Source organism: Pyrgilauda ruficollis, unplaced genomic scaffold, assembly GCF_017590135.1.
Source record: "Pyrgilauda ruficollis isolate IOZ18807 unplaced genomic scaffold, ASM1759013v1 scaffold19, whole genome shotgun sequence".
In the NCBI taxonomy this organism is placed as follows: Eukaryota; Metazoa; Chordata; class Aves; order Passeriformes; family Passeridae; genus Pyrgilauda; species Pyrgilauda ruficollis.
This window is the reverse complement of record NW_024518095.1, coordinates 10015857-10042587: the sequence shown is the minus strand read 5'-3', so window position 1 is coordinate 10042587 and position 26731 is coordinate 10015857. Positions and strand designations below refer to the sequence as shown.

The 26731-nt window shown below is 35.1% G+C and overlaps 1 protein-coding gene across 10 annotated transcripts in view; it reads left to right on the top strand.

The window, feature by feature from the left end:
- PPP1R12A (protein phosphatase 1 regulatory subunit 12A) overlaps positions 1 to 26731 on the top strand; it is a 111339-nt gene that overhangs the window by 59616 nt on the left and 24992 nt on the right. For 6 of the 10 annotated variants that reach the window (XM_041465512.1, XM_041465511.1, XM_041465516.1 and 3 more), the window contains 13 exons: positions 2471 to 2589; positions 8692 to 8851; positions 10640 to 10784; positions 12837 to 12911; positions 13370 to 13458; positions 13588 to 13745; positions 17862 to 17983; positions 19986 to 20102; positions 20464 to 20679; positions 21471 to 21565; positions 22561 to 22683; positions 24032 to 24193; positions 24633 to 24809. In XM_041465512.1, coding sequence (XP_041321446.1) covers positions 2471 to 2589; positions 8692 to 8851; positions 10640 to 10784; positions 12837 to 12911; positions 13370 to 13458; positions 13588 to 13745; positions 17862 to 17983; positions 19986 to 20102; positions 20464 to 20679; positions 21471 to 21565; positions 22561 to 22683; positions 24032 to 24193; positions 24633 to 24809 — 1758 coding nt within the window. The remainder of the gene's footprint in view (positions 1 to 2470; positions 2590 to 8691; positions 8852 to 10639; positions 10785 to 12836; positions 12912 to 13369; positions 13459 to 13587; positions 13746 to 17861; positions 17984 to 19985; positions 20103 to 20463; positions 20680 to 21470; positions 21566 to 22560; positions 22684 to 24031; positions 24194 to 24632; positions 24810 to 26731) is intronic. The other 4 variants (XM_041465518.1, XM_041465513.1, XM_041465520.1 and 1 more) reach the window with 2 other exon arrangements.

The following is a 26731-nucleotide window of genomic DNA, read 5'->3' as shown; positions in this document are numbered from 1 at the left end:
CATGGAAAATTATTCCTTTCCTTTCCATTGATAGCACTAAGTTTCTAATAAAACCATTGATTCTGTAGGTACCAGGTTCATGTGTCATGTGAACCCTGTCATAGCTTGGCTGAAAGTAGCTGTACTGTAAGTGAACAAATGCATAATACACTTTTACAGGACGAGGTAATCTGAATTATATGGAAAACAGAACAAATGTATATTTCATTATCAGGTGAAAAAAGGTTACATATTAAAAGGTGTCTTTAAAATAGTTGGAATTTGAGTTACTTGGTTTATCATGAATAATGTTCTTTCACTTAATTTTCCTGAGAGGATCACTGTTAATTTTTTGAGAGGGATAGCAGTGGAGGGGCCTAGTTGATGTGGCTGGAGGAAGGCTGGGAAAAGTGTGTTCTCACTTCTTTGGCAAGGAGTGGCCTTTCTTCTTTGATGTGTTTCTTCCATCCCTTTAAATCCTGTGAACTTGGAGCTAGTTCACCTATGCTTGCTTTGCTGATCCAGGAAAACCAAAGCCCTGTAAGCACCTGCAAAAGGAAAATCAGATAACTGTACTTCTCCAACCTTACTAATCCCCTAGCATTGCTGATCTGATTTTGATCCGTAAGCAGCTTTTTGAAGTCTGCTTTAAAGAATCAATTGCTTGTGAAGTTGTCCATCTATAACAATAACTCTTTAAAATGCTATGCTAGCCTTTTATTCATTCCCTACACTTTTTTATGCGTTCCTTGACCCAGTTGACCAAATACAACTGCTTCAATGAGATATGTATTTTCCTTAGAGAAGTGCTTTAATTTTCTGCTAAAGGTATTACATGGAAATACATAAAAGTGGTTTTTCCCTGTCTGTATTAGAATGTAAACATTGAAAGAGCGTTAATATTCACTTGGATTTTTAAATAAAGATATTTTTGTAAGTGGCTGACTTTATTTTGACTTGCTGAAGAGGGTTGATATCCCCAGTGCTGTTTTTGCCTGTTTAGCAAACACCTGCACAGCAATTACCTGATCTGTGACATAGGAGGCTGTTTCACTGTTAGTACAACTAGTAGTGTTGAGAAATGTTGTTCCTCTGTATTAATTTTTCATTCCTGCAGAAGCTCAATCTCTTAAAAGGAGGGAGGTCATAGAGCACAGCACTCTAAAGAAGAGCAGTATAAAACCAGCATGGTATACCAGCATCAAAGTTGTTGGTAGCAACTGATGATATATATGTCAGGAGATTTGCCTTTCTGGGAATTAGTTTTCATTTTGTGACCTACTAGTTCTTACCACTTCTTGATGTAATTACAGAGATTTAGTAACAAGTACTAGTTAAGTCATACATTAAAAAACACAGATATGTGAGAGTATTAGATTTGAGTTATTGATTAAAGATAACAGATTTCACCTATCTAGGATGATAGTTAGTTGGCAGAAGTTAAGGCAGCAATAAAGTACTTCGAAGAATTTGTATTAGTGTTGGATTAATTTTGTGATTGTCTCCTGTATAATTTGGCATTATGTAATAGTGAAGATAGGAAAGCACTGTTTTGTACACCTCTTATGACAGATGATTGATTCTTCAGTATATCCTGATTTTTTTTTCTCAAATATGTGGTATATATTAATTAAGCTGTGCAAGACAGGAGGTGTGTTTGCAGCTTTTTGCTTGTTGTGACTCTTGTCATGGCTCAAAGTATTGAATTTTTTAGGTAAATGGAAATATTATGGTTAGAAGCTGCAAGACTCTGTTGATGAATTTAAATTTTTCCTTAACTGTAGCTTTTCAATAACTTCATAGGTTTATGGTTTAATACAATTAAATAATATAATCTTTTTGTGACCTATTGTTGTAATTGATCCTTTGATGTAATTGGAAATTGAGAATTTTGGGTTCTTGACTCCTGAGACAGTAACATATCAAATAAGAAAACATAATGGGGTTGAAATGTGTAAAGTACGGTTTTCTTCCTCCCCTTTGCCTCCTTCCCCACTAAAAGCTGTCCTTACAAATACTTAGAAGGAAATGTAATTTTGTTTTTATTGACTTTAAGAAGCTGCCAGAAAGATCAGGAGTCATCATTTTGGCAAATTGTACGTGCCACTGACTTATAGGAAAAGTGACTTAATAAGAGGAGGTCACAGGAATTGGTGGTTCCATCCCTGTTCACCTTGTCATCACCTTTGGTCTTTATCTAGCCATTTTCTTCTTTCAGTTCTTCCAGGTATGTATGAAACATGTCAGGAGTCTTTGTGGCAAGCTAATACCAGAAGGCTATTTGTATTAATGGGTATTAGGATGAAAAGACCTATGGGTATTCATAGGTTGCAGACAGTCAAAAGGGTTTGTACTTACACCCAATATAAATGTTTCTATTAATTGTATGTGTGCATATGATATCCTAGTGGCTGATATGTTGGTTTTTGGGATTTTTTTGCATCAGCTTTGCTATGTTATTTATGGGCTTTTTTTCTTTGTCTATTGGCAGGTATTTAATTAGTCAAGGAGCACATGTAGGAGCTGTAAATAGTGAAGGAGACACTCCATTAGATATTGCTGAAGAAGAGGCAATGGAGGAGCTGCTTCAGAATGAAGTAAATAGACAAGGTAATTTTGAATATAGAAGGAGGGTTGTATTTACGGACACTAAATGTATTTTTGAAAACTTGGGCTAAATTGTGACTATTAAAGTTAACTTATTTTCTAAACAGAGTTGATCAATATAGAATGTATGGTGTTTTAAGTGTCTATCTCTTAAAACACATTTACATAATTCAACAGTAAACTACTAATTGTTTCAGGCTTTGTCCCATTTTAATTTATGTGCTTAAACCCATTTAATGCCCAAAGGAAATGGTGAAAAGAAACTGGAAGACATGTTCTGCAGGGAAATAAGAGATACCTACTGGTACACAGAAGTAGACAGTGGATTTGCAAAGTGTTCGATTCAGTTAATTGGTAGTGTTAACAGAAATTTGATTAGCAGTTTTTACAGTTAACACACAGCGAACATCAGATTAGACAGTTGTGTGTATTTTTTGTCTATATTACCATTTTTCTATTTTAATTAGTTGTTCTCTTTTCTAACAGTACTGTCAGTCTTGCTTGAGAGTTGTTTCTGGAATTCACCTCAGCCTAGATTTCTTAAGGTTGTTCTTGAAATGCTTAGCTTTACTGATGTGCAATACTAAATGACTGCAGTAGCTCTTTATGAAATTGGAATTGTTTGGGGAATGAACTCCTCCAAAATCTCTCTTTTATATGTTACTGCATTTTTTTAAGAAATACTTTGCTATATAGGATTTTACATACATTTTTGTAATGTGGATATTCAACATTACTAATTACAACACTAACTTTTATTCTTTTGCAAGTTTAATTAAATTATTTTGAACAGCCCAGTTATAAAATTAGCCACAGCACTGAAAATTTCAGTGAGGTTTACATATTTCACAATTGAAGCTTACTGTAAACTGTGTAGTGTACTGTCTTTATAAATCTGAGAAGAAGGTACGTGTTCCCACACTGTAGCTGTTAGCTTCTAAAGGAATACTTTAGGTTGTTTTAAAGTACTAAATTTCACTTGGAATGGACAGCCTACTTTCCTTCCTCTTTCATTTTTATGGCAGTTGGTTTGCTTGCTTGTTTTTACAGAAGCAGGGAAGAAGTCATGCATTTTCCCTCCTTCTAAATTTGTGTTTGAAGACATAAGAGCCGAGGGCTTTTATGTGCAGATATAAAATCAAAGGAAGTATTTCATGATTGTGGATAAGAATGGACTAGGAAGGGTATGAATCTGGATGTGAAGTTACAGTGCATGTCTTACTAAATCATGGGACGGTTGTCTCAGCAGTTAGGTTTTAATTATGTATCTTTGATGGCGTCCTAGCTTGGATATAGATATTAAATAAATGTGTGTGTTAATGTTGCATTAAAAAAGGATTATTTAGTCATTATCAGAATCACTTAAAAAGTGCATAATTGTGTGTTTTGTGGCTAGAGAAGTTAATAGCTCTAAAACAGGAACCTAATTGTTTCTCTTAATGTGCAATTAACAGTGAGGCATTGTCAGTTTCATCTTTGGCTATACATATAGCTGAATATAATTATCACTCTGGCAGTGAGATAATTTGTATTTCTTCCATGTGATACACTCCTTCATATCAAAGCATTGCCACAGTTTTGTTAATGCAAGTTAGCGCTGGGGTCTGTGGAATGATCAGCCCTGGCTCAGTGTTAAGGGTAATGGAAGACCAGGCTATTTAATTTGAAAATAAACAAGCCTGGGTGACAAAATGTCCTGTCTCTTTGTCGGTAGAATATGCAGTGTGAAAATTAAGTAGGCATTTTCCATAACATTTCTGCCTTGCAACCCTTTCATGTATTTATTCCTACGTTCAATGTAGTTTCGTTTTTGTGTTGCAGTGTTAGTGCTGTAAATTTGGCTTCCTACATATTGGCAGAATTGTTTGGTGGCAAAAAATTGCTTGGAAAGATTGGTCAGGTTCATCATGAGTTTTAAGTGATGATATTTGATGTTTGTTCCTGTTAGAAATCCGAGAAGAATCACTTGTTATGTCTCCTTTTTTGCTGCTTTTGCAGGCCTTATGTCTTTATAGGAAATGTCGAAACAGAATACTCAGCTACTCAGCGTTCTGTTAATCATCAATTTGTACTTATGCCCAATTTTTGGCAGCTATCAAGCTGTATTTTAAGGACATGTCTTATTACAGGACAAAATGTGGAAGTCTCTAGAGACACTAAATGCACAAAAATAAATCATAGAATACAATACAGTTCAGTTCTGTGTGACATTACAGGCTTAATAAAAGGAAGGATCTGCAATGTTTCCTCATCCTATTTTAGTATTCAGGCTCCAAGGTCTGATATGACTAGAGAGGAGATGGTCGGTGATCCAAAATAATCTTCTTGTTATACAAGTTCTATTGTAATGAGTGTTGGCCATTAAAGAATAAAGATTTTCTAGTATTATTATCCAGTGTCTGTTTTTCTTGTTGTTCTGATTCCCACATGCTACACCTCTAAATTGCACCAAGGGTCTTCTTGTGTCCTGCTGAGCAAATGGAATGGCTTGACATAATGGACTGTGCAGGAATTGTGAACTAAGGGAATCGCTGTCCTGTAACTGAAGCTGTACCACTCTCATAGTTAGGAAAATATTTTTCTACCCTAATCTTCAGTGGAGAATTATTGGCTTAATTATTTTTTAAGCTTCAAACCTACCTTAGTTTTGTAATTTGTGAGGAGGTAAATTACATGCTCAAGTAAGGTATAAAGATTTTTTTGACCCAGTTACAAACCCTTCACTGATAACAAAATCAGGTGTTTTGTGGAAATGATTCCAGAGTAGTGCTGAACAACTGTTCTGTTTGCACTCCATATGGTTAAACTATTTTGTGTGTTATAAAAAAAACCCTTTATCAAGGACTTGTTTTATTGTTCCTCCACATGACTAATATCTTTTGCACTGGTCAGTCCCATATATGTATGGGGGCTACTGCAATTCTCAAAATCATTTAGCTTCATCAAAAATATTATTTAGTTTCTCATTGTGACCTGTCATGTTTCTGCTCTGCAGTGTTTCAACACAGAGTTGTAGAAGTTGTCTTTTACCAGTAAAGTTTTCATTTGCACTGGTGAAAACCAGCAGATGTGAAAGAGATGTGGCTTTAGTCCTGGCCAGCCTTGGCCAGTTTTAAATGTTGTCTCTCCTCAGGGCTCGAGTGGGGTTACGTATAATGGTTTGAAGTGACTTTTTTAGCTGTTGGATCATCAGATGTCCTCTTAAAATTATTTTTAACTGCTTAAGCAGTTATTTTGAATTATAGGAAACATTCTCAGGAGGTGAGTTAGTGGGGAGAGGTGATGTGAGGTGAATCAGGGGCTCAGTGTGGTAGCTATTTATTTATTCAGTAACTATCGAGAGTGGTCACTCCTCCTGTTCCAAGGAGAAACACATGTTCCTCATTCTTAATTATAGGTAATGTAAAAAGACTCTCCCAGATGTATTGCTTAACTCAGATTTGTTTATGTGGATAAAATGCGAACTATTACATTTGTATATAAACATTCACTTCATGAAGTAAAAAGTGGGTTGATCTTCCCTGCAGTATCTATAAAACATGCCTTTATATGGCTGAGTTGTCCTGAAACAATGATTCAGCAGTTAAAATTATGCTGAATTTTCTTTAAATGCTCACTGAATGGTACACTGTTTTCAAACCTGTTTAGGGCTTTGAGTAACACTTGTTGATCAGAAAAAAAAGTGGAAGCATTTAGCAATAAATTATTAATGATATAAGTTGTTCTGCAGCCAGAGAGGTTAAGTGCACTGGTGGTGTGAGCGAGTGCTGTGGCTGAGGCTGAGCTGGGAGGCAGCGCATTGCCATCTATGGGCCGTCGGGAGAAAGGGTTGGAAATAGATGATGGGCATTTGCTTTTCCCCTGGTCTGGAAAACAAAAGGAAGGAGAAAGGCCCATACAAGGTATAATAAAGTCTGTTTACATTCCATTTTCTGTAGTTAATAATGGGAATTGTATTTATCTCAGAGCACAACTGTTTTTTTCTGTGCCACAAAGTTTAATTCCCATTTTCATGCCAGTTATTAATGTGGAATGTTTTATTTAGATTGGCAAGATTCTAGTACTTTCTTCTGTTGAAATATGACCAGAAATGAACTGTCTTGTAAAATAATGTATTGATACAGCCGTTACTCCTCTGCAACCATTGTGTTTTGTTTGGGCTTCAGAAGTGCAATAGTTGGTGATATTAATGGAAGTCTGTATTGAGTATTAGTTACTTTTTCTGCAAAAGCATTGCTGTTTTGATATACTAACCTGTGTTGTTAGACCTTTCTGGAAAATAAGCTTAGATGTGACCCATTAGAAGCTCACAGGATCAGGGTCTGGAATGAGTTTTTCTCTGTTCTTCCTTTATACCGAAATGTCTCAGAACAAACAGCTATGTAAATAACAGTTCTACACTGATAGGAATTTTTTCAAATTCTTCAGGTGGGAAAGGTTACTCATGCTGATAAGGATTCACAGTTGGACTTTGAGCGTACAAAAATGGGAACGGACATAAATGTGACTAAGAGATGATCAAATGTACGCTATTTATTTATATAGTAGTATTTTACAGGCAACACTGACGTGTAAATGACTGTATTCTAGAGTATTGTCCCAGGATCTGCTGATCACTGCTGTGTCATTCTGAAAGGCAAGCAGATGCTCACGCCCATGAAGTTAGTAGTTCACATATCAATATGTAGGAGCTTCCTGAGCAATGAGAGTATGTGACTATCAGTGTATTATAGATTCAGAGTTTCTGGTCTTCATTTTTCATATTTGGAAAGTTTTTCAGCTTTTTCCTCTACTGAGTCCTTCAACAGCCTTGTATGTCTTCCTGCATCTTGGAGACTCAACATCCAAATTACGTTTTTTTGTCAGTTTCTGATAAAATGTAGTTCTGTTAATTTTTTACCTAAATTGTCAAGATTAAAATGGTTTTGCTGGACAATTAATTCAATGAGTCTAGGAGTTCGGTCAAGTCCTCAGAACACTGACTATTTAACTTGCTTCAGTTACTTTATAGCACTTAGTGAAGTTTTATCTTTTGATTGTCTTTAGCATTAAGTTTTACAGTATATATCTCCCAGGTCCCTGCATGCCAGTGTGTAAGATTAGAGAAATCATACACATAAAAACATTTTGTTGAACTGATTTTCTTACAGAGGTCAACCTGCATGCAGTTTGTGCTCTTGATGATCACAGTTTCTAAACTGCTTTTCCTTATGAGTACTCCTTATGAGTTGTCACTATTCAGCCATCAAAAGTTAGAATTATGCTCATGCACAGTTCAAGATCTCTTTCCTGCTATGTTTTTGAGTAGTACTAACAAAAATGCTTGCATATAATGTATTTGCATTACCCTTTCAAAGTCTGGAATTTATTTCCATTCGTTTAACCTGATACATATATTGTAGGTATTATGATGATAGACTGTGTTTCTCCCTTTCCATCAGTGTATAATTTTTTTTTGTGAGACATACTGTAAAAAGTTTTCAGTGTTTTGGGTGTTTTTTTATCAGAGCCATGATAGTGCAATATCCAAAGTGTTGTCTATTTGTGTAAAAGATTTGTGATTCATGCTTTAGAAAGTTTAAAAGGTATAGCTCCATTTTGTCATCAGTATTAAGAAGAAAGATTGTTTCTCTTCCCATAGAGGTCTGTTTGTAAAACAACTTCAGCTGTTTTCTGCTGTATACAGGTGCATCATCACAGACTTGTTTTTTGGTGCTTAGAAAATTAAAATACAATTTTTCTCTTTTGTTTAGCAGGTCACTTCAGTGGTTATTAGTGTGATGGTAGACATTCTTAAGAATGAGTTTGAAGAGTTTCAGTAGATTGATTTTTTACTATTATTTATTTTAATACTTTGTCCGCCCAGCCCCTCCTTTTGTTAAAAAAGGCATTATGCAAGCTGTCTTACAGTGTTGGATGTTTCCATAACCTTGGAATTCATCTTCCAAAAAATACTCATATCTAACTGAAAATTTTTCAGGTTTAGGGTTTTTTTACTGTATCATATAAATGTGGTATAAAGTTTGTTATATAATTGAATTGAAATATTGGAACTAAAATATTTTGTGTCTTCTCTTCCCCTCTCCTCCTCCCTGTCTGAATTAGGGGTTGATATAGAATCAGCTCGAAAAGAAGAAGAACGAATAATGCTAAGAGATGCGAGACAATGGCTCAACAGTGGCCATATAAATGATGTCAGGCATGCAAAATCCGGTGGTACAGCACTTCATGTAGCTGCTGCTAAGGGCTATACAGAAGTCTTAAAGTAAGTGTGGTTTACCTTTTTCATATTTCATTGTCTTGATGTAATGCTGCTTGGAATTGGGCACTTTTAATATTTACAGAGTGTATCTTGAAAATCCCAGTCTCTCTAGAACAATCTGTGCTCAAAGCTTGATTTTATGTTTTCAAGCACTCATAAAACATGATGTGGTTAGCTTTCTATCCCAAGTCATTCAAAACATGAATACAGTATACGTGTTAAACCTAAATACTTACTTGTAAGAGAAGAAAGTTGATTAAAAACTTGCCCTGTTTCTAAAGGAAGCTTATGTAAACAAGCTTAAGACCCTTTTATAATGCCAGTTAGCATCCTGGTTGGTGCATATTTTCATATTTTATTTCCATACATAAAGCAGAATTTGTAATTCAGGCTAAAAGTTTTTACACTTAAAACCAGATAATTTAACTTTGTGTTTTGATGATGTTTTTAAAATTCAATTCAATTCAATGAGTCTTGAAATCTTCCCTGGAGAGCTTTAGGCTTCAGATGTCCCCTAATTCACAGCTTTTCGTTAATGTAATATCAATACATATCGTAACTTATTTAATTTCTTTTTCATCAAAGCTCTACTTTTATTGTGGTAAATCATAATTAGTAATACATTGCTTTAATGTGATTGTAAATTTATTTGACTGCTTTAGCAGTGCTAGGAGTTCTTACAGACTTTAACATAAGTGAAAGTGAGCACACATCCTGACTGTGAGTATTGGTGCCTTTAAGGTCTGCAGAGCAATTTGTTGAATGGGAGTTCTGTTTCAAAAAACCCTGATGCTTTAACATTATAAAGACAAATTATTCTGTTGAAAAAGAAGAATTTTTGTTTTAGAGTAGCAGGTGTCTGTAAGGGAGTTGTATCTGTAACTGTTTGGGTGGTTTTTAGCTTCCTCAGTTACTGTGTTTTTTGTAGTCCAGTCTGTATATTTCTGCTAGGAGAGGCAAAACATATGTGCCAGCAATTTTAGCGATTGCTTCAAATTATCAAAAATAGGTGCTCTGTATTGGATGCAAGACTGCAAGATTTGCAACTTAACGTGTGTGAAAGTTGACTCATTGGAGGATATTACTATAAGTATATTGGCTCTTGAGAAGCTGAGGATTTTTTGAAAATAATATTTTGTTCTTATGTGATTTATAAGTGGTTCAGACAGCTCTTTACATAAAACTACTTGTTAGGTTAAGTGTCCTTTGTCACTTTGATGCTCACCTGAGAACCATGATGAATGTGAGTGCTGAATACAGGCAGAACAGCAGGTCCCCTCTTAGAAGAACTCTGCTCCCTCTCAGAACAGTTGAAGCATGTAGTAAACACTAGATTTTTGCAAAAAGTTAATGACAGGAAGTGAAAGTTTCAAAAAGCTAATTTTAGAATGTAAGGAGGTTTTAATAGTTTACTAATAAGAACACTGTATCTAACAATTTTTTTACATTTTATAACTCTTTTCCTTAAAAAGCCTTTTGCCTATTACTGCATGTACAGAGAAGAATATCTAACTGTAGAAACAATGGTCTTTGGAGACGAAGTGAATGGAGAAGAAAATGGCAAAGGCTGTTTTTCTTGCATTTTCCTTAAAATATGTATACACACCTGCTAAACAATTAAAAGGCAGATGTTACTGTGAGAAGTAAAATTAATCAATTGTCAGTAGCCCAATTAAAATATCTATGAGAAAAAAGGAGAAAGATATTACCATAGAGCAGTTTTACAATTTTCACAAAAAATTATTTATCCCTGTCAGCAGTGTCAAAGTCTGTTTCTTTTAATTTCTTCAGGCTTTTAATACAGGCTCACTACGATGTAAATATTAAAGATTATGATGGCTGGACACCACTTCATGCTGCTGCTCACTGGGGTAAAGAAGAAGCATGTCGCATTTTAGTGGAAAACCTATGTGATATGGAGGCTGTCAACAAAGTGGTAGGATTTTTATGTAATCCTTGTCAAGATACAAAGTTCTGGTCTCTAAAGTGACTTTAGAAGCCAGGGTAAGAAAAGTGATGATAAACTGCTGTTTACTGTACGTGGAGCTTTATATAATGCATGTGTTGTCAAAACAGCATGGTTGTGTTCAGAACTAAATTCTCTGATTGTCTAAATTAATTTCCAGGCCAGCTTTATGCTTAGTTCTGTATTAAATGATCCATTCGGTCTTTGACGTGGAAATTAATAATTAAAAGAGTTTATTGGCATTTCAGAGGTACAAAATTAGTGACTTGATGGATTGCATTCAGGCTTTCGTTTGATCTCTGAAGATAATGATGATGCCTTTGGGTAGTGTTTCAATTCTTAAAATCAGTTTGTCTTGGTATATTGAAGAGTTGTCACTATATTATGCTGATTTGGGTGTGGTGGAAGAAACTTGTAGGCAACCCTGAACGTACCTGAAAACTTCCTAAGCTCTATTTCTTTGACTTTTATGCAATGGCCTGTGTAGCTTGCTGATCTTGCTCCCAATAGACACAAATATGTTCACGAGGCTCATTGGATGGCTCATTTGGCCATTCAGACAGTTCATTCAGTAAGTGCTCAGCTCTCATTCTTCTCTTCGTAGTGTCTTTTACAGATAGATTCTGTTCTTCTTCCGATTTATGTGTTAGATATTTTACTGGGGTTGTGAAAATGAGGATGTTATACACTAGAGAGCACTCTCATAAAAGTACGTTCAAATCCACTGGACAAGAATAAGAAAAAAGGAGGCATAGAGACATATCAGCTGTTTTTTTGTATATGGACTTGTTTCTGCAACCTAGGAAAGATTTGTCTGGTTTTTAGTAAGCTAGTAAGCATTTTGCTTTTGGAGATATGAGGATTGAAAGCTCTGGATTTGGTTTCAGTTGTATGTGCTTAGCATCTCAGAGAACTCAGCCATTATTGTTTAGGCACATGACTTCAGCTATCAGCTGTTGCAGATTTGGATTTAACATACAACCTTCCAACTGCAACAGTTTTCTGCAAAGTGACTTTATGTGGTCATAGTAGGTCTAACTACACCTAATAGCTACCTGTAAGTAAAAGGTCACATTAAAAACTGTAGTTACAATGCAAATATAAACTTGTGATAATAGTTCACATGGCAGAAAACCTCAAGCTGTTCTGGCTAATGCTTGTTGAAAGGTTGCCTTTAGTTAACATTTTGAGAAACTGAAATAAGCACAAACAGGAACACCTTTCATTATTTTTATAAGCTGCTGTGGCCACTTTTCAATGACAGCTCTGTTTTTATTACTGGTTATTGTACAGAAGTACTTCCTAGTTTAATCTTGTCATGATCCCCCCAACATTTCAGTAAGCCCACCCAGCATGTTGATGCAGCTGCATTTATGCCAGTGAATATAGGACTTTGCCTAGATTCCAGCCTTCAAGTATATGTCCCCTGGAAATCATACCCTAAGGAGAAATAACAAGCAGATATTTTATAAAATAGAATATAAATTGTAAAATACACTTTGGCTGTAAAATGTGAACGCATGACTGCTTAAATTTAGTGCAACTCCCTTAAATCATGAAAGCTTAAAAAATCAAGCTGTATGTGATAGTCTTAAGATGGGCAGGTTACTGAACTGCTCAGGATCCATCCATTCAACTGCCATTGTGAACAGTTGTTTGGCACTAATACTGTGAGATTATATTCATCAATCTACTTTTTATTCATGGTGTTCTTTTTTTCCTTCAAACAACAAGAAATTTGTTGTCATGTCTTTATCACTTAAAAATGTGTTTACTCATCAGGTGTAAATGGTTTTGTTTGAATTCCTCCCCCCCCCCCGCCCCAAAACAAAGGAATATTGCAAAATTGTTTTCAAGTACTGACAGACTAACAGTTTGCAGTAGAGCTTGATTCATATTTTCCAATTTCTCTCTCTAAACGTTCTCCTTAACCTGCATCATCATTGATGAGACGACATAGTGGTCTGATACATTTAAAGTCTGTTGTACAATTACGGTGTTTTACTTCTTCCCCTTCTCCAGGGCCAGACAGCGTTTGATGTGGCAGATGAAGATATTCTAGGATATTTAGAAGAGTTACAAAAGAAGCAGAATCTGGTAGGCCTTGTGCATATATATATATATATATATATATATACACACACGTGTATGTTTGCTGCATTTAATATGCATATGATTATGATATCCAACTCAGGGCAGGATATAAATTAAAACCAAAGTTTTAAATTCAGGGCTTCAATTCAGGTGATGCCACAGTCATCTCAAAAGGTCTTTTATGCCCTTACTTGGTCACCTATGGTGAGCAAAAAAAGCTTTGGAAGAAAAAAGGCAGTCTACAACTTGCTTTGTCCAGTGGGCATTTTATGATCTGAAGTATCAACAATGAGCATCTTACTTGGAATAACAATTTCTAAGATTTTTAGAGCTTTTAACATTGATACTTTTGAAATTTTTTAAACATTCTAGCATTTGTAGTATTTAGGATCTCCCCTCCCTTTGTTATTTTGTCACATGGATATTCTAACAATTAAACTGCATCATTCTCTGTTTTGAAGCTTCATAGTGAAAAACGTGAAAAGAAATCTCCCCTAATTGAATCCACAGCCAACATGGATAATAATCAGACACAGAAAACATTTAAAAAGTAAGTAAAAAGAAGAAAACATATGAAGTCTTTAAAAAGATTACTTTACAAGCTGTCACAAAGTCTTACTCTTAACAGGCTTTAGTAAATTTTTCAGTACTTAGTAAATACTTCTCTTTACAATCTCAGTAAGGAGACGCTGATTATGGAGCAAGAAAAGAATGCATCTAGTATAGAGTCTCTGGAGCAAGAGAAAGCAGACGAAGAAGAAGAAGGAAAGAAGGATGAATCCAGTTGTTCTAGTGAAGAGGAAGAGGATGATGACTCAGAATCTGAAGCAGAGACAGGTGTGTTATTTGGAGCATTGCATTTCATTAAATGTATAAATTTTCTTGTTTAATATCACGTGATAGAGAGTTAAGTATATTAAATTTCACTTATTCTTCTGTATTTCACTAAGTCTCTGGTTAATTTAAAATAAGTTTATATATGTCTAAAGTTGAGTCATAACAGGTTTATCAAATAGATGTCTTTACTGGTAGCTACTTAGGTTAAAGCTGTTAGCCGGTTTACTTGATTGGCAGCTTAACAAATAGATGCTGTGAATTAGATAGATAGAACAATATAAGCCTGAAGTAGCATGTCAGAAACATTGAAAAAGTTTGAAGATCAAATTAGAGGGGAAGACTTCTTAGCAGTATTTGCTTGTGGAACTGGTACAGAGATTGGATCAGCAGAAGTGCAAACATTCTCATTTGTTCTTACCATCTTGAAGTAATTACCACTTAATCTGGCTCAGGTATTCATAAAGTAGTAGTGCATATATTTTCAGTGTGTACTAAGATAAACTTTCAAAGGTGTTATTTTATTGTTGACTGTTACTTGATATATAACTTCAAGAGGAATGTTCTTTGAAAAGCTTTGCATTGTATGCACATTAATGTCTATTTCTCTCTTGAGAAATGGAATTTCTGTGTTGTTGTTGTTATCTTGAACAATTATCAGAGTAATAAGTACTGATAAAAGAGCAACATAGTATATTTTTCTTTCATACCAGAAAACAAGTGTCTGGCAATAAGTGTTTAAAGATGTATGTTTAATCCTAATAAAGAATATTAGAATTGCAGTGCAGCAGTACAATACATAGACATAGATGTCATTAGAAACAGCTTGTTAATATTTTAGACAAAAACTTTTAAAAATAACTGGTTTTGGTGAGATGTCAGTTTTTATTTTAATACATTCTAATTTCTTCACCTGAAAAGATAAGACTAAGAATGTATTTTACAGCTAGCCAATCTATCATAAGCATTTAATGTAGGTAGAAGTAAAAATAACTTGCAAAACCAAACTTTCTATTATGGTTTAATTTTTTTTTTTTTTTTTTTTTTTGTAGTTTGAAATAATCCAGCATTTCAATATTAAGCTGAAAAAAAGTGTCTGGCAGGCTTTGTAATTACTTTTTTACCTTAATGTACTTGCATCCATTATTTACTGAGCTTTGCTAAATTCAAACTACTTATAATATATAACATGTAGTAATTTCTCTGTCACTGAGCTGACTGTAATGTCTGCTGAACTTTATGACTCTGGTAACTGTGTTCTCTTCATTGCCAGTAGTTCATGCCAGGAAAATTTGACTGTGACACAAGAATTAATTTATGTAAACTTTGGGGGTTTTAATATCAACAAGACTTTATCATACTTTATTTGGCAAGATACACTTGAAGCTTTTCCCTGTAGAGCTACATCTCTTTAGTTCCAAGATTTTACTTTCGCTTTTTTTAACCATTATTCAGCTTAAGGTAGTGAAAGACTTTTCTAGTGAAAAATTGTTATTATTATTATTATTATAAGGAGCATTCTGGTTGTGAAATATTTTAACAGTGTTCAGTATTCTGAAGTAGTGGAAATGGTGATGGTGATTTCAAATCTTTTGGGATAATTAGAATGTTTTCCTATGTTTTTGTTTCATTGGTTACTTGAGAATATAGTTTAAATATAAATACACTTCTGTCTGTAAGACCAAGAAGGGAAACATGAATGTGAAAGTAGCTTATTGCAAAGGACAGGGAAACAAGATAAAAAATAAGATTTTCATCAGTTCAGGTTTTGTAGCTTACTTTTTTTGACATACTCTAATTTTTTTTAATTAGTCCATATCAGCTCAGTCATGCATACAACTGTTCTTGCTGCTCTAGAAATAAATTCAGAATACAGTTGTGAAAAACCCATTTTTCTCCTTCCATGCTTTCACTCCTGATAACTTTTTCTGATGCCTTGAGAGGCCATCTAGAACAGAGGCTAGACAGTGTTAAAGGAATAAAGTAGGTATTTATTAAAAGGCCTTCAAAGGATGAACCTTGGGCAGTACAAGAACCTGGCTGTGGCTCCACCCAAGTTGGACAACAGGTCACGAGTTTTTAGACTTCTATAACTTTTGGTCCATTAGCATATTGGAGTTAAATGTCCAATTACAGCTTCAGGTTATGAAGTCCCATCCTCCCAGATTGCTCTTCTCAGTTCACTGTTGTTTATAACTTTTGGGCCTGAAGCTGCAACGGTGTTGTTGGTTCTCAGGCTGGAAAAGGATTGTTTTGTCTAACTAAACTGTGATGAGAACTTGCTAACACTTTATGTGAAGTTCACAGTTATATACTAATGCAGTACAGAACTGGAGAAATGAAAACTAAAACTTAAGGGATCATTTCTGTGTATTTTAAAGATGTATTACTTAAAAAGTTTCTATCAGATCTGCCTGTGCATCATCTCAAATCATACTGTCAGTCCAGATTGCCTTGTTCAGCTTTTTATAACCTAGAATTTTACCACCATTTTTTTCCCTTGTGTTTAAAAAGAACTTTCCATATAGGGCCGTTGGTCATGTAAGCTGCAAACTTTATATTTGTATTTGTTTACTGCATAACTAACATTCACAACATCTGTTCAACTATGTCCATAACTAAAACAAGTGTGTAACACCAGTACTGTGGATTACACAATTTCTAATTGTATATCAGTATTTTATTGAATTTAAATGTTAATTGTGAGAACACTGCATGAAAACCCTGTATACTTTCTAAATTAATTGCTCCTAGGCTGTATGGGTCACATAGATGGAAAGATGTGTCTGTAGTAGAGCCAAAACCAGTGGGGATTGAACCAGTGGGGATTGTTGCTTCATACTGCACTAATAAATAGGAGGAACAGCCAAGCCTGAAGAATGTGCAGTTTGAATTCATGAAACAGAAGTGAGGTGTAACATTATGAAGCTCCAGCAAAAGCAGTGACAGCAGTTGTATCTCAATCATGACATTTTCTGTGAGTTTATGTAAGAAGGGTTAAGGTTCATGAACCATGGACAGAGGAAGAAATTTGGACAAAGCAGAAGAGACTAGGTAGGTAGACAGTGAAATGTAGGTAAGAAAAACAAGGGACAAAGAAGGAATGAAGCAAATGGAAAATTGGTGCTCTAGAAGGCAAGTAAGTATCTGCCTCAGCTCATTCTGGTGACCAGAATTCCTGATGGGCTTCTCTGTACAGTTAATTATTTCTTTGAACTCAAATATGCATAGTTATCAGAGAATAAAGGTTTCACTTTAAATTGGCACCTGCCTTCTGTAGTTTGAATTAACTATTACAGAATCACAGAATCAATGGATAGTCAGGGTAGGAAGGGAGCTCTGGAAATCATCGAGTCCAACTTCCCCTGCCAAGGCAGGGTGACCTAGAGCAGGTTACACACAAAAGCATCCAGGTGGGTTTTGAATGTCTCCTGAGAGGGAGATTCCACAACCTCCCTGGGCAGCCTCTTCCAGTGCTCTACCACCCTCAATGTTCTTCCTCATGTTAAGGTGGAACTTCTTGTATTTTACTTTATGGCTATTGCTCCTTGCGCTGTCACTGGACAGCACCAAGAAGGTCTGGTTACCATCCTCGACACCTGCCTTTGAGATACTTATATGCATTAATGAGATCAGATGAGATGCTAACATATCTCCTACTGTTACAGTTTTTATAGTCATTAGCCAGCTGCTAAAATACAGGCTGTGTGGGGAGTCTGAAATCTCTGTCTCCAGAGGTTTCCAAGATGTGACTCATCAAAGCCTTGAGCAACCTGATGCATGAGCAGTATTGACCCTCCTTTGGGACAAAGGGTGAATTAGGTGATCTCCTGAGTCACTTTGAACCTGAATGGTTCCGTAGCTCTGTCTCTGCATCTCTGAGTGGTAACACCTTATGAATACAAAAGAATTGTTACATGCACAACCTTTTAGGAAAACAAGGTAGACCTAGCAAAGATGTAAATTGAGAGTGAGGGAGAAAACACTGAGGAATAAATAACAAAATGCTGGTGATAAAGTTAACTGTCAAGTTTCTTGGATAGAAATTCATTTCGGTGTTGTAAAAGTGATGAAATTGTGAATGAAGAATGAAGATTAAATCTTGTAAATATTTTGCAGATAAGACCAAAACCTTGGCAGCTAATAATGCAAATACCACAAGTACACAATCAGCATCAGTACCTGTGATGGCACCCTCAGTAGCTGGTGGCCAAGGGGCACCTACATCACCTGTAAAGAAGGTAAAAGAAAATACCTTTTTATTTTCTATTACATCGTAATCTTACGATTTTCTCTTTCTTTTTTCTGTGTAAGTTTATCTTTTTATCCTAGCGTAAGTAGTAGATTTGGTTAACCAGTGAATTGATAAAAATATGCACAGATTCTTGAAATGCTTTCTTTTCCAGAAACCGATAATTTTTTTTTTAAATTTTGAATGGCTTTAATTCTGCACAGGGACGTAAAATACAAAACTGTGAAATAGCTGAATGTAAAATCCTTCCGAAAAAGAAAAATTCTGTTGCATAGTGAGTGGAGTTCTTGTTTGTATTTTCTGAAACTAAACTTGGTCTTTTGAAAGTCTTTCCTGTGTCAAATGTGTCAAACTCCTCCAGAATTTCTAGAAGCTACAGTTCTCATGTCTCTCTGTGCCTGTATTTCTCATGCACTTAATTCAAGGGAGGCAGGCCATGACTATGTGACTTTATTGTGTGGGTCTCATCCCTGTTTTAATATGGTTAGGACCTCATGGAAGAGCTAAATAATAGGGACACATAATTTCTTCAATGCATAGCTCAGAGCCTCACCTAGCAAAGCCATATTACTTGCTGGAAGCTTTTGCAGCTTGTAACTTTAAATGAAAAGTTAATTTTTATGAACTTGAGTTTTACTTGGTAAGGGGAAGATAAGTATGCCTAGGGGAAAAAATTGCAATAGATAACAATGCATAGTCAGAAGTCAAACTTTCAGAATGTTGGAGCAAACTGGATAGTAAGCCAGTAAATCTTCATTTGTCATTCATTATAACTTTTCTGTACACATCATCATCAAAGTATAACCCTGTACTGATGCATCTGAGAAGCATGTTCAGGAGAAGTGGTAACCATGATATACTGCAGCCACAGTAGAGAGAAAAGACATACTACTAGGAGAATACTGTAAAGTGTATTTTGCTCATGAGAGCTTACTGAATTTATACTTCCATATTCACAATAGAATCTAATAGTGATTCATTGTACAAAGTATACTTTAATGTAACAGGTGCAGGTATGTGATTTAATGATATGGGGGAGTATTTTCATAAGAGAGGAAACAAGCTTGATTTTAAGCTAAATTATAACCTTTTATAAATCATCAATACACTTCTGATTCTATTATGCAGAAATTAATGATTTATATTTTGGTCTTCTAGGTAAAAGGTGCAGGCTAAAAATAAACTAGTTATCTTCCCATTACTATGTGAAAAGCTCAGGGCCTTCTGTAGCTGTAAAATAAATGCACTTTATATAAAAATTATTGTCTTGTAACATAGCAGGTACATGTGATCTAAAGGAGCAATTACAGATCCTGTCAATAAACAGAAATGCTTTAAACTGCTTTTTCCAATGAAGGTAAAGCAGCATTCTGTGTGTGATCTTGCGCCTACATTTGCACCTGCCTTTCTGGGTCTGTGCCATCTGATCTGCTGTAGCTGCACTTTTGCTTTTATATCATAGATGGCCAAACCAAGGGGTACAGATACAGTATACTAAGGTAAGGTCAGGTTTCCTTCAGTCTGCATTGCTTTCAGTAATGCTGCTCTGTGGCTGCAGGTGCTGAAGGTAAGGCAAGTCTGGGAGGATAGCTGTGCTAGCGTGGGATGTGATTCAGGGATATGTGATACATGGTAAGAAAATGAGGGGTATGTTAGTGTGAATCTTGCAGTATTCTCAACAGTGTGAAGATTTAGGCCACAGACCTTGTAAGGTTACAGGCTTTGTTGTTCTTTTCTATGCAAGCTGTAATTCTGTCTCTGAATGAGCTAAACATGCTGTGTTACATTTAGTTGTAATCTGTTACTATGGTTTTAAGTGTCTTGCTGCTTTTTTGGTATTTTTGTGTTGTAATGAAGAGTTACTTAATATAATCCTTAATATACTTAATATACTTAATATAAACCTAAGAACAAACTATATGGTGTTAAAACAACCTTTGGTTTCTCTTTTCCTATCTTTCAATCTTCATCTTTGTCTTAATTGGCTTTAGTATGATTTCATTCCTCCTATCATGCCTGTCGTGGAGTCAGTAGATCCTGCATCATGGAGGCAGGGCTTGCGCAAAACTGGCATTGTTCTTGTGCCCAATAAGGGTGAAAAATCTATGGTGAGGTTCTTGTGTGCACAGGTTTATGTACAGGTTGCAAAATAACATATTTAATCAAAATGTTAATACCAGGTTTGCATGTGTCTAAGTTTTTATCTTAAGTTCACAGCGTGTATTACAAAGTGTGGGTTTTTGTAAGCTAACTTTTATGAGAGTGATATTCCTTGACCAGTCTTACGGTTCTGATCTCATTGACTAATTCAAGTGAAAAGTGCATAGGTTGCCTCTCACTACAACTTCCCTACAGATTCAGCACTTATGTTTATTAAAAACAGTTGTGTTCTTGAATCTTTGCAAGGAGCATGAATTACAATGGATAACGTAAATTAATAATGTAAATTCATTTTCATGTGTTTTATAGTTTCCAACATCTACAACCAAGGTTTCTCCCAAAGATGAAGAGAGGAAAGATGAATCTCCTGCTTCATGGAGGTTGGGTCTTAGAAAAACTGGTAGTTATGGTGCACTTGCAGAGATTACTGCTTCCAAGGAAGCTCAGAAAGAAAAGGACTCTGCAGGTGTTATGCGTTCTGCATCAAGTCCTAGACTTTCCTCTTCGCTGGACAACAAAGAAAAGGTAATAATTTTCAGGATAAAAGAAAATTTTGAGGAATTCATATACCTTTCTTAGTATAGATGTTAATGATGTATTACAGAAGTGAGATTGTAGTACACATCTGTTCTTTACTAAAATTCCAAAAAGTTGAATTACAGAGCTTCTTTATAGTATCTCTCAAAGTGTAATATGCTCCTCCAATGTCTGGTGACCTGGTACATAGGTCTGGCATTTCATTCCTTTTTAGGACTTGCAAAGCTAATAGTCATTTTTGCAATTTGGGGACATGAGAGACTTGATAGCATTTACATCACTTGGAGAATTATGCTAAAATAATCTTATAATTGAAAGAAGTCTTTTTTGTATTCATTTTCATTTTGTAGTGATTTTTTGTTTTTAAAAATTGGTTCTGTAACTAAACATGGATACACTAAACCAAGTGTTGTTCAGGTAGCTGAACAAAATAAAACTTGTGCTTCTATTTCAAATATAAATGTTTATATAGTTTAAAGATTAAGAATAATAATGTACTGTGCTATATAAAAATACTGAACCAGTTTCTTTCAGGAATCACTGTCGGAAGTGTACTGCAGCAAAGCAGAAAAAAGAGAAATAAGTCATTAGCATCACTAGAATGGAAACATTAGCAGTTTCCTTTTCCTGTTACAGTCTTTTGCGATATTTCACTAAAGCTTAAAACTCATTTGTATAATTGGGTCACAATAAACACGGCCAGAGTTGGCATAATGATGCTTTTCCAGAGAAGATAATCAATAATAGTAACAATTAACAAAAAAACTATTGTCTTTCAGGAGAAAGATGGAAAAGGAACTCGACTTGCATATGTTGCACCTACAATACCAAGACGGCTGGCCAGTACCTCTGATATTGATGAAAAAGAAAACAGGTGACTATGAAGTTGTATATATCTATTTTAATATGAAATTTAAATAAGATTTTATAGTGACTGACAAACTTTCATGTTTTAAGGCATTGCTAATTTATAGCATTGTCTGGCTGTATAGATTATGCAGAAAACCAACAGTTTCCAACTGCAGGAGTGCTAACATACATTTTCATGCAGAAAGAGGCACATTATGATGGCCAAAGGTATCTGAACATAGAAGGCATCTTTTCAAAGTTTTGTTTTATTTTGCCTTGTACACCTGATTGCCTTATATATAATTTTGTGAAAGACATGTTTTAGTCGTCCTATTGTCTGAACTTCAAATCTTGAGCTGATATTTTTATTAGAAATTCAGTTTTTATATGTCAGGTTTTGGGATAGTTTTTCTAAGTAGATTTTTGCACTGTCATTCCTTGCTGCTATAAACTGCAACAACAGCCTGGAAATTCCTTATGACTGAAGTCATGTCAGCTAGTGATACATGTCAGACCCCTCAGGAATGGCTACTGCAAGCCTAGTTATGCTGGTCTTAGAGTATCATGAGTTCTAAAGGCTTGCCAGCTTTTAAACTTCTTATAACATCAAAGAATGAAAAATGCCATCAAATTAGCTATTAAAAAAGCCAAGCAGATTTTCCTTATTGCACTGGATAATCTCAGGAGCAAACAGAAAAATGTCTTGTTCCTTTTTTGAGAAAAACAAAGCTAGCAATAACCACAGATAAAAAGCAATAATTGATTTAATGTTGATTAAATCCTCTTTAGCAGTTTTCTTTTGGTGCTGTTTTCTTCTTATGTTTCTAATTGTGTTACTATGAATGTAGTATCTTTTCACAGAGTTTGAAAATGATTGTCCATAAAATCAATTTTTTTCCTTATTCAGTTATGTTTATTTTAAGTGTGTTATCCAGGATTTTAATTCTAAGCTCCTGTTCAACTCACATCAAGAACAGCCTTCTTTAATGTGAGTTTGCTAAACTAAAATCTCTTTTCTAGGGATTCGTCTGCTAGTTCAATACGTGGTGGCAGTTCCTACACCAGGAGAAAATGGGAGGAAGATGTCAAGAAAAACAATTTGAATGAAGGTCCTACATCATTAAACACAAGTTATCAAAGAAGGTATGGGATTTTCTCTTAAAAGTTAGCAAGTACTGAATAATTTTGTAAGGACAGTTTAAAACTGAATGGTAACATATTGCCATGTTCATAATAATTGCAAAGTGTATATTGCAGTGGTTGTGCTGGTTTTAAACACGCACTTGTATGCTGGTGCAGTGGTTGTGCTGATTTTAAACTATGTAATTAAAGTTAGATGCTTTCTTTTTCCTATGGTTTATTTCAGTTTGGGGTTCATTTGACGGTTTCCAGATTAGGTCAGTAGTCAAAGATAATTATTTTAAATGTTGAAATGGATATAATTCTGCTTGGTGTATGAAAAAAGGGAAAACACTGTCTCTGTTGAATTCTGGTTATTGCATAACAGTCTTGGAGGTATTGGGCTGCTGTCCTTAATTGTAAATTATAGCCATACCTATGCTGAGTATAAGCATCACAGAATGCATAAAATTCACTTGAATGCAAAGTAAATTATGAAAATGCAAGAACAATTCTCAGGTGTGCTGGTTCCTAACTTGAAGAATTTTCTCAGGAGGAATCATATGCTGCACATACAATACATGATTAACTTCGCTGCATTGTGTAGTATGTAGCTATTTGTCAAATCCGTCATTGTAATTAGTGGGGCAATAAACAACTAAAATGAATAGATCAAGGAAAAGAGTCAAATAACTGAACTGCATATTGGTACGTGCTGCTGATGTACATGATACATACTTAGCATTTTTTTGTGTCTTGACATTGATGCTATCAGTAGCCAGGCTGTCTCATACAGCATAATGCATATTTATTTCTTGTAAACCACTGGGTCTGCTTTATAGCTTGAAGAGCAAGGGAAAAACCTGAGTGGGAGGTTATTCTTCCTGGGAATGATTAAAGATTTTTTTTAAAATGGGGCCGTATATTTAATTGCTTTCAAATTATAAGAGGAGTGATATTGATGACATTTTGTTTCCTGACAAGCTGTGCAGTAAGGTTCTGCGTTTTCTGAGGTATTCAGTGTGGGTGAAACAACAGTTTAAAAATGGGACATTGGGGGCCCTATGTGAATGCTTTAGTAAATGTGATCAAGACATTCTTACATAAACGAGTGAGATTCCATTCTTTGTCCTCTTTGGTAAAGAAATGCTCGGGATTAAGGGACACTTCTGCTGCCCTCCAAAATCATAGATTAAAAGTCCTAGCCAAGGAAACAATGGAAAAAATGCTTCTTTTGCACCAGAAGTTTCCAAAACTCAACTGAGGCACAGAATACGTGGGCAGAAATTTAATAGATCATTCACAGTTTGGTGATATTTTAATGAGTAAATACAAGGAATAAATGCAGTCATTGTACATGTCTCTCCTTCAGTGGCTCCTTTGGTAGAAGACAAGATGATTTGATAAGTTCTAATGTTCCAAGTACTGCATCAACAGTTACCTCTTCTGCTGGTCCTCAGAAAACGCTGCCTGCCAGCACAAACACTACTACAAAGAGTACAACAGGTTCTACTTCAGCAGGTGTACAAAGCAGGTAATGGCACCAGGACATTTTGTTCTTTTTTTGTCAGGTCTACTGTGTGCTTATGTATGTGCATGCGTTCTTGTTTAGTAGATCCTGGGGCTCTGGATTTTTTCACTTTACTGTTAAATTTGTTTTGATTTTATACAATTTGGCTCAAAAATTGTGAATGGCTTTCTACTGTAATATGAAAGCCATGTTGTTATAAAACAATAAATCAAATGTTGGAAGGGTCTGAAGAATAAAAGTTCAATTATTGTGAACTGGTAATTCTTAATTTATTCAATTTATTAGCTCAAGCTGAGCTTTCATAGTAGAGACCTTTCTCAGTTTGCTTCTTAAAAAAAAATCCATCCCTCAATTTACATGTTATTAGTTGTTTAGTAAAGTGCTTTCATTGTTTAGCTGTTTCCTTTTCTCTTTTTTTGTGTTGCTGCTTGTTATGCTGTAGTACCTCAAATCGTTTGTGGGCTGAGGATAGTACTGAGAAAGAAAAGGACAGTGTTCCTACAGCAGTGACCGTTCCTGTTGCACCATCTGTTGTAAATGCTGCAGCCACTACTACAGCCATGACTACAGCTACTTCTGGCACTGTGTCCTCAACATCAGAGGTCAGGGAGAGACGGAGGTGTGTAAAGGTCCTAAGAGTAATGTTGCTCTTACCCAAAAGTTATACTTTTTTTTATTATTTAAAGGAATGTGTTGGTTACCACAGATTTGAAAAGTACTGTGTGTAAAGCAATGTTGTTTTCTTGCTGTGCATTGAAACAACTGGTACCTCAGTTTATCTAAGAGTTTAGTACTAATAGAGAAATTTAAACTTTGATATTGTATGTTGTTGACTGACCTTGGGTTCTTTAACAGATTAAATGAGTCCTCTTAGAAATACCAGCAATTCAACTCTTTAAAAACACTGAACTAAAAATAATTAAATGAGCAATTAATTAATTAATTACTACAACTACATTGTTGCAGACTGAGGTAGTGTGCCATTGGCAGTATGCTAATAAGTCACAGCATAGCATTTTTTCAATCATTTTGTATGCCTGACATTATTGAGAAGAGAGTATTGAACCCAACACATTCTGTTTATTTCATTGCATGATTTAGGGTCTCTTCTACTTGAAACATAGTCATACAATTTTAAATGCAATGCTTTAAGATGTATTCAGTATGAAGAATGAGTAAGAAGCTGGTGTAAATCTTACTTTAAGAATATGGTGCATTTTTCTGTTTACAGTTACATGAAGTGTAAGTTAAGATAGGTCCATATTTGTTTCCATAAAGAGTTGTTTCCTTCTATTTATGGAAGCAAAAATAAGATTTCAAAAGATTGTTAATTCATGTTAGCTTTCCCTTGTTCTTCTTTTTCTGGGTACTTATAAATGTTTATCCTTTAACCCTTCTGCTGCAAGTTCAGATTTGTGTGTTGCTGCTATAGTAGGTTCCAAATGTACTTTCTGTATCAATGCCAGATATGTGTATCTCTGTATGTTCACGGAGGTAATGAAGCTGTTCCTTATTTCAGGAGAATATTGTATTCTTTTGGTTCACTTAAGGCAGCAGCATTTAAAGATTCCTTATAGAGGCCTAATGAGGGTAGTCTGTTTTCTGTAGTCTTCCTACCCAAAACTGAGATGGAAAAACTTCTGTGATACATGGATTATGTTTTTATTCCCCACCATGATTCAGGAAGGGTCCACATGTGCTAACAATCCATTTCAGTAACTACAGTAGTCAGAACCTGCATTTTCCGTAGTGAAATTTGAACCAAATCCAACAAATGAAAAGCATAACCAACAAAATGTGAGTTTTCTCAAAAGGAATTCAGAGTAGTTCAAATTCTAAAATGCAAATGCTGTTTCAGTCCTGTATAAGCTAGAAAGGCAAGGAAGATTAGAATTAGGCTTTTGCTGTCTGTTTGCTCTCACCAGTGTGTGTATACTAATGTGCATATACTACATATGTTTTAGATACCTGCAGCTGGCCTGAAATGCCATGGTTTTCTCTGACTGGGCTGATTGTGTAATATACTGTTGCAGAGGCATTCTTCATGGCAAATTAGTATGTCTGTGAATCTTAGAAATCAAAATTGGAATAATTGCTGCATGCATTTGAGAATGTTGTGCTCTAAATATGAGCACAAGCATATCTATCTGTATATATACAGATAGATACTTATATTTGTGTGTGTATCTACATATGTTTCTATGCACATGAACAAATAAATGTATATTAAATATTACATGCTATATATTTTCTTAAGTAATGAAGTCGGTTAATCTGTGTTTATCGACTGAAATTGTATATTTAGAAAGTATGTTTGCAAGACTATTTCAAAGATAGTTGAAAGTGAAGATATAAAGTACTTTACTGATGAAGGACGTAATGGTGCATTCTTTTGGAACAGCTGAAGAAGCTATATTCTCTAAACCAATCCTAAAAATAATTTGATTTTTAGGATTGGTTAAGAGAAACAGGGAAGGAAATGACAAACTTGACTCTCTTAAGATTTTGTATTGTGAATAATACAGCATAGTGTGGCACATG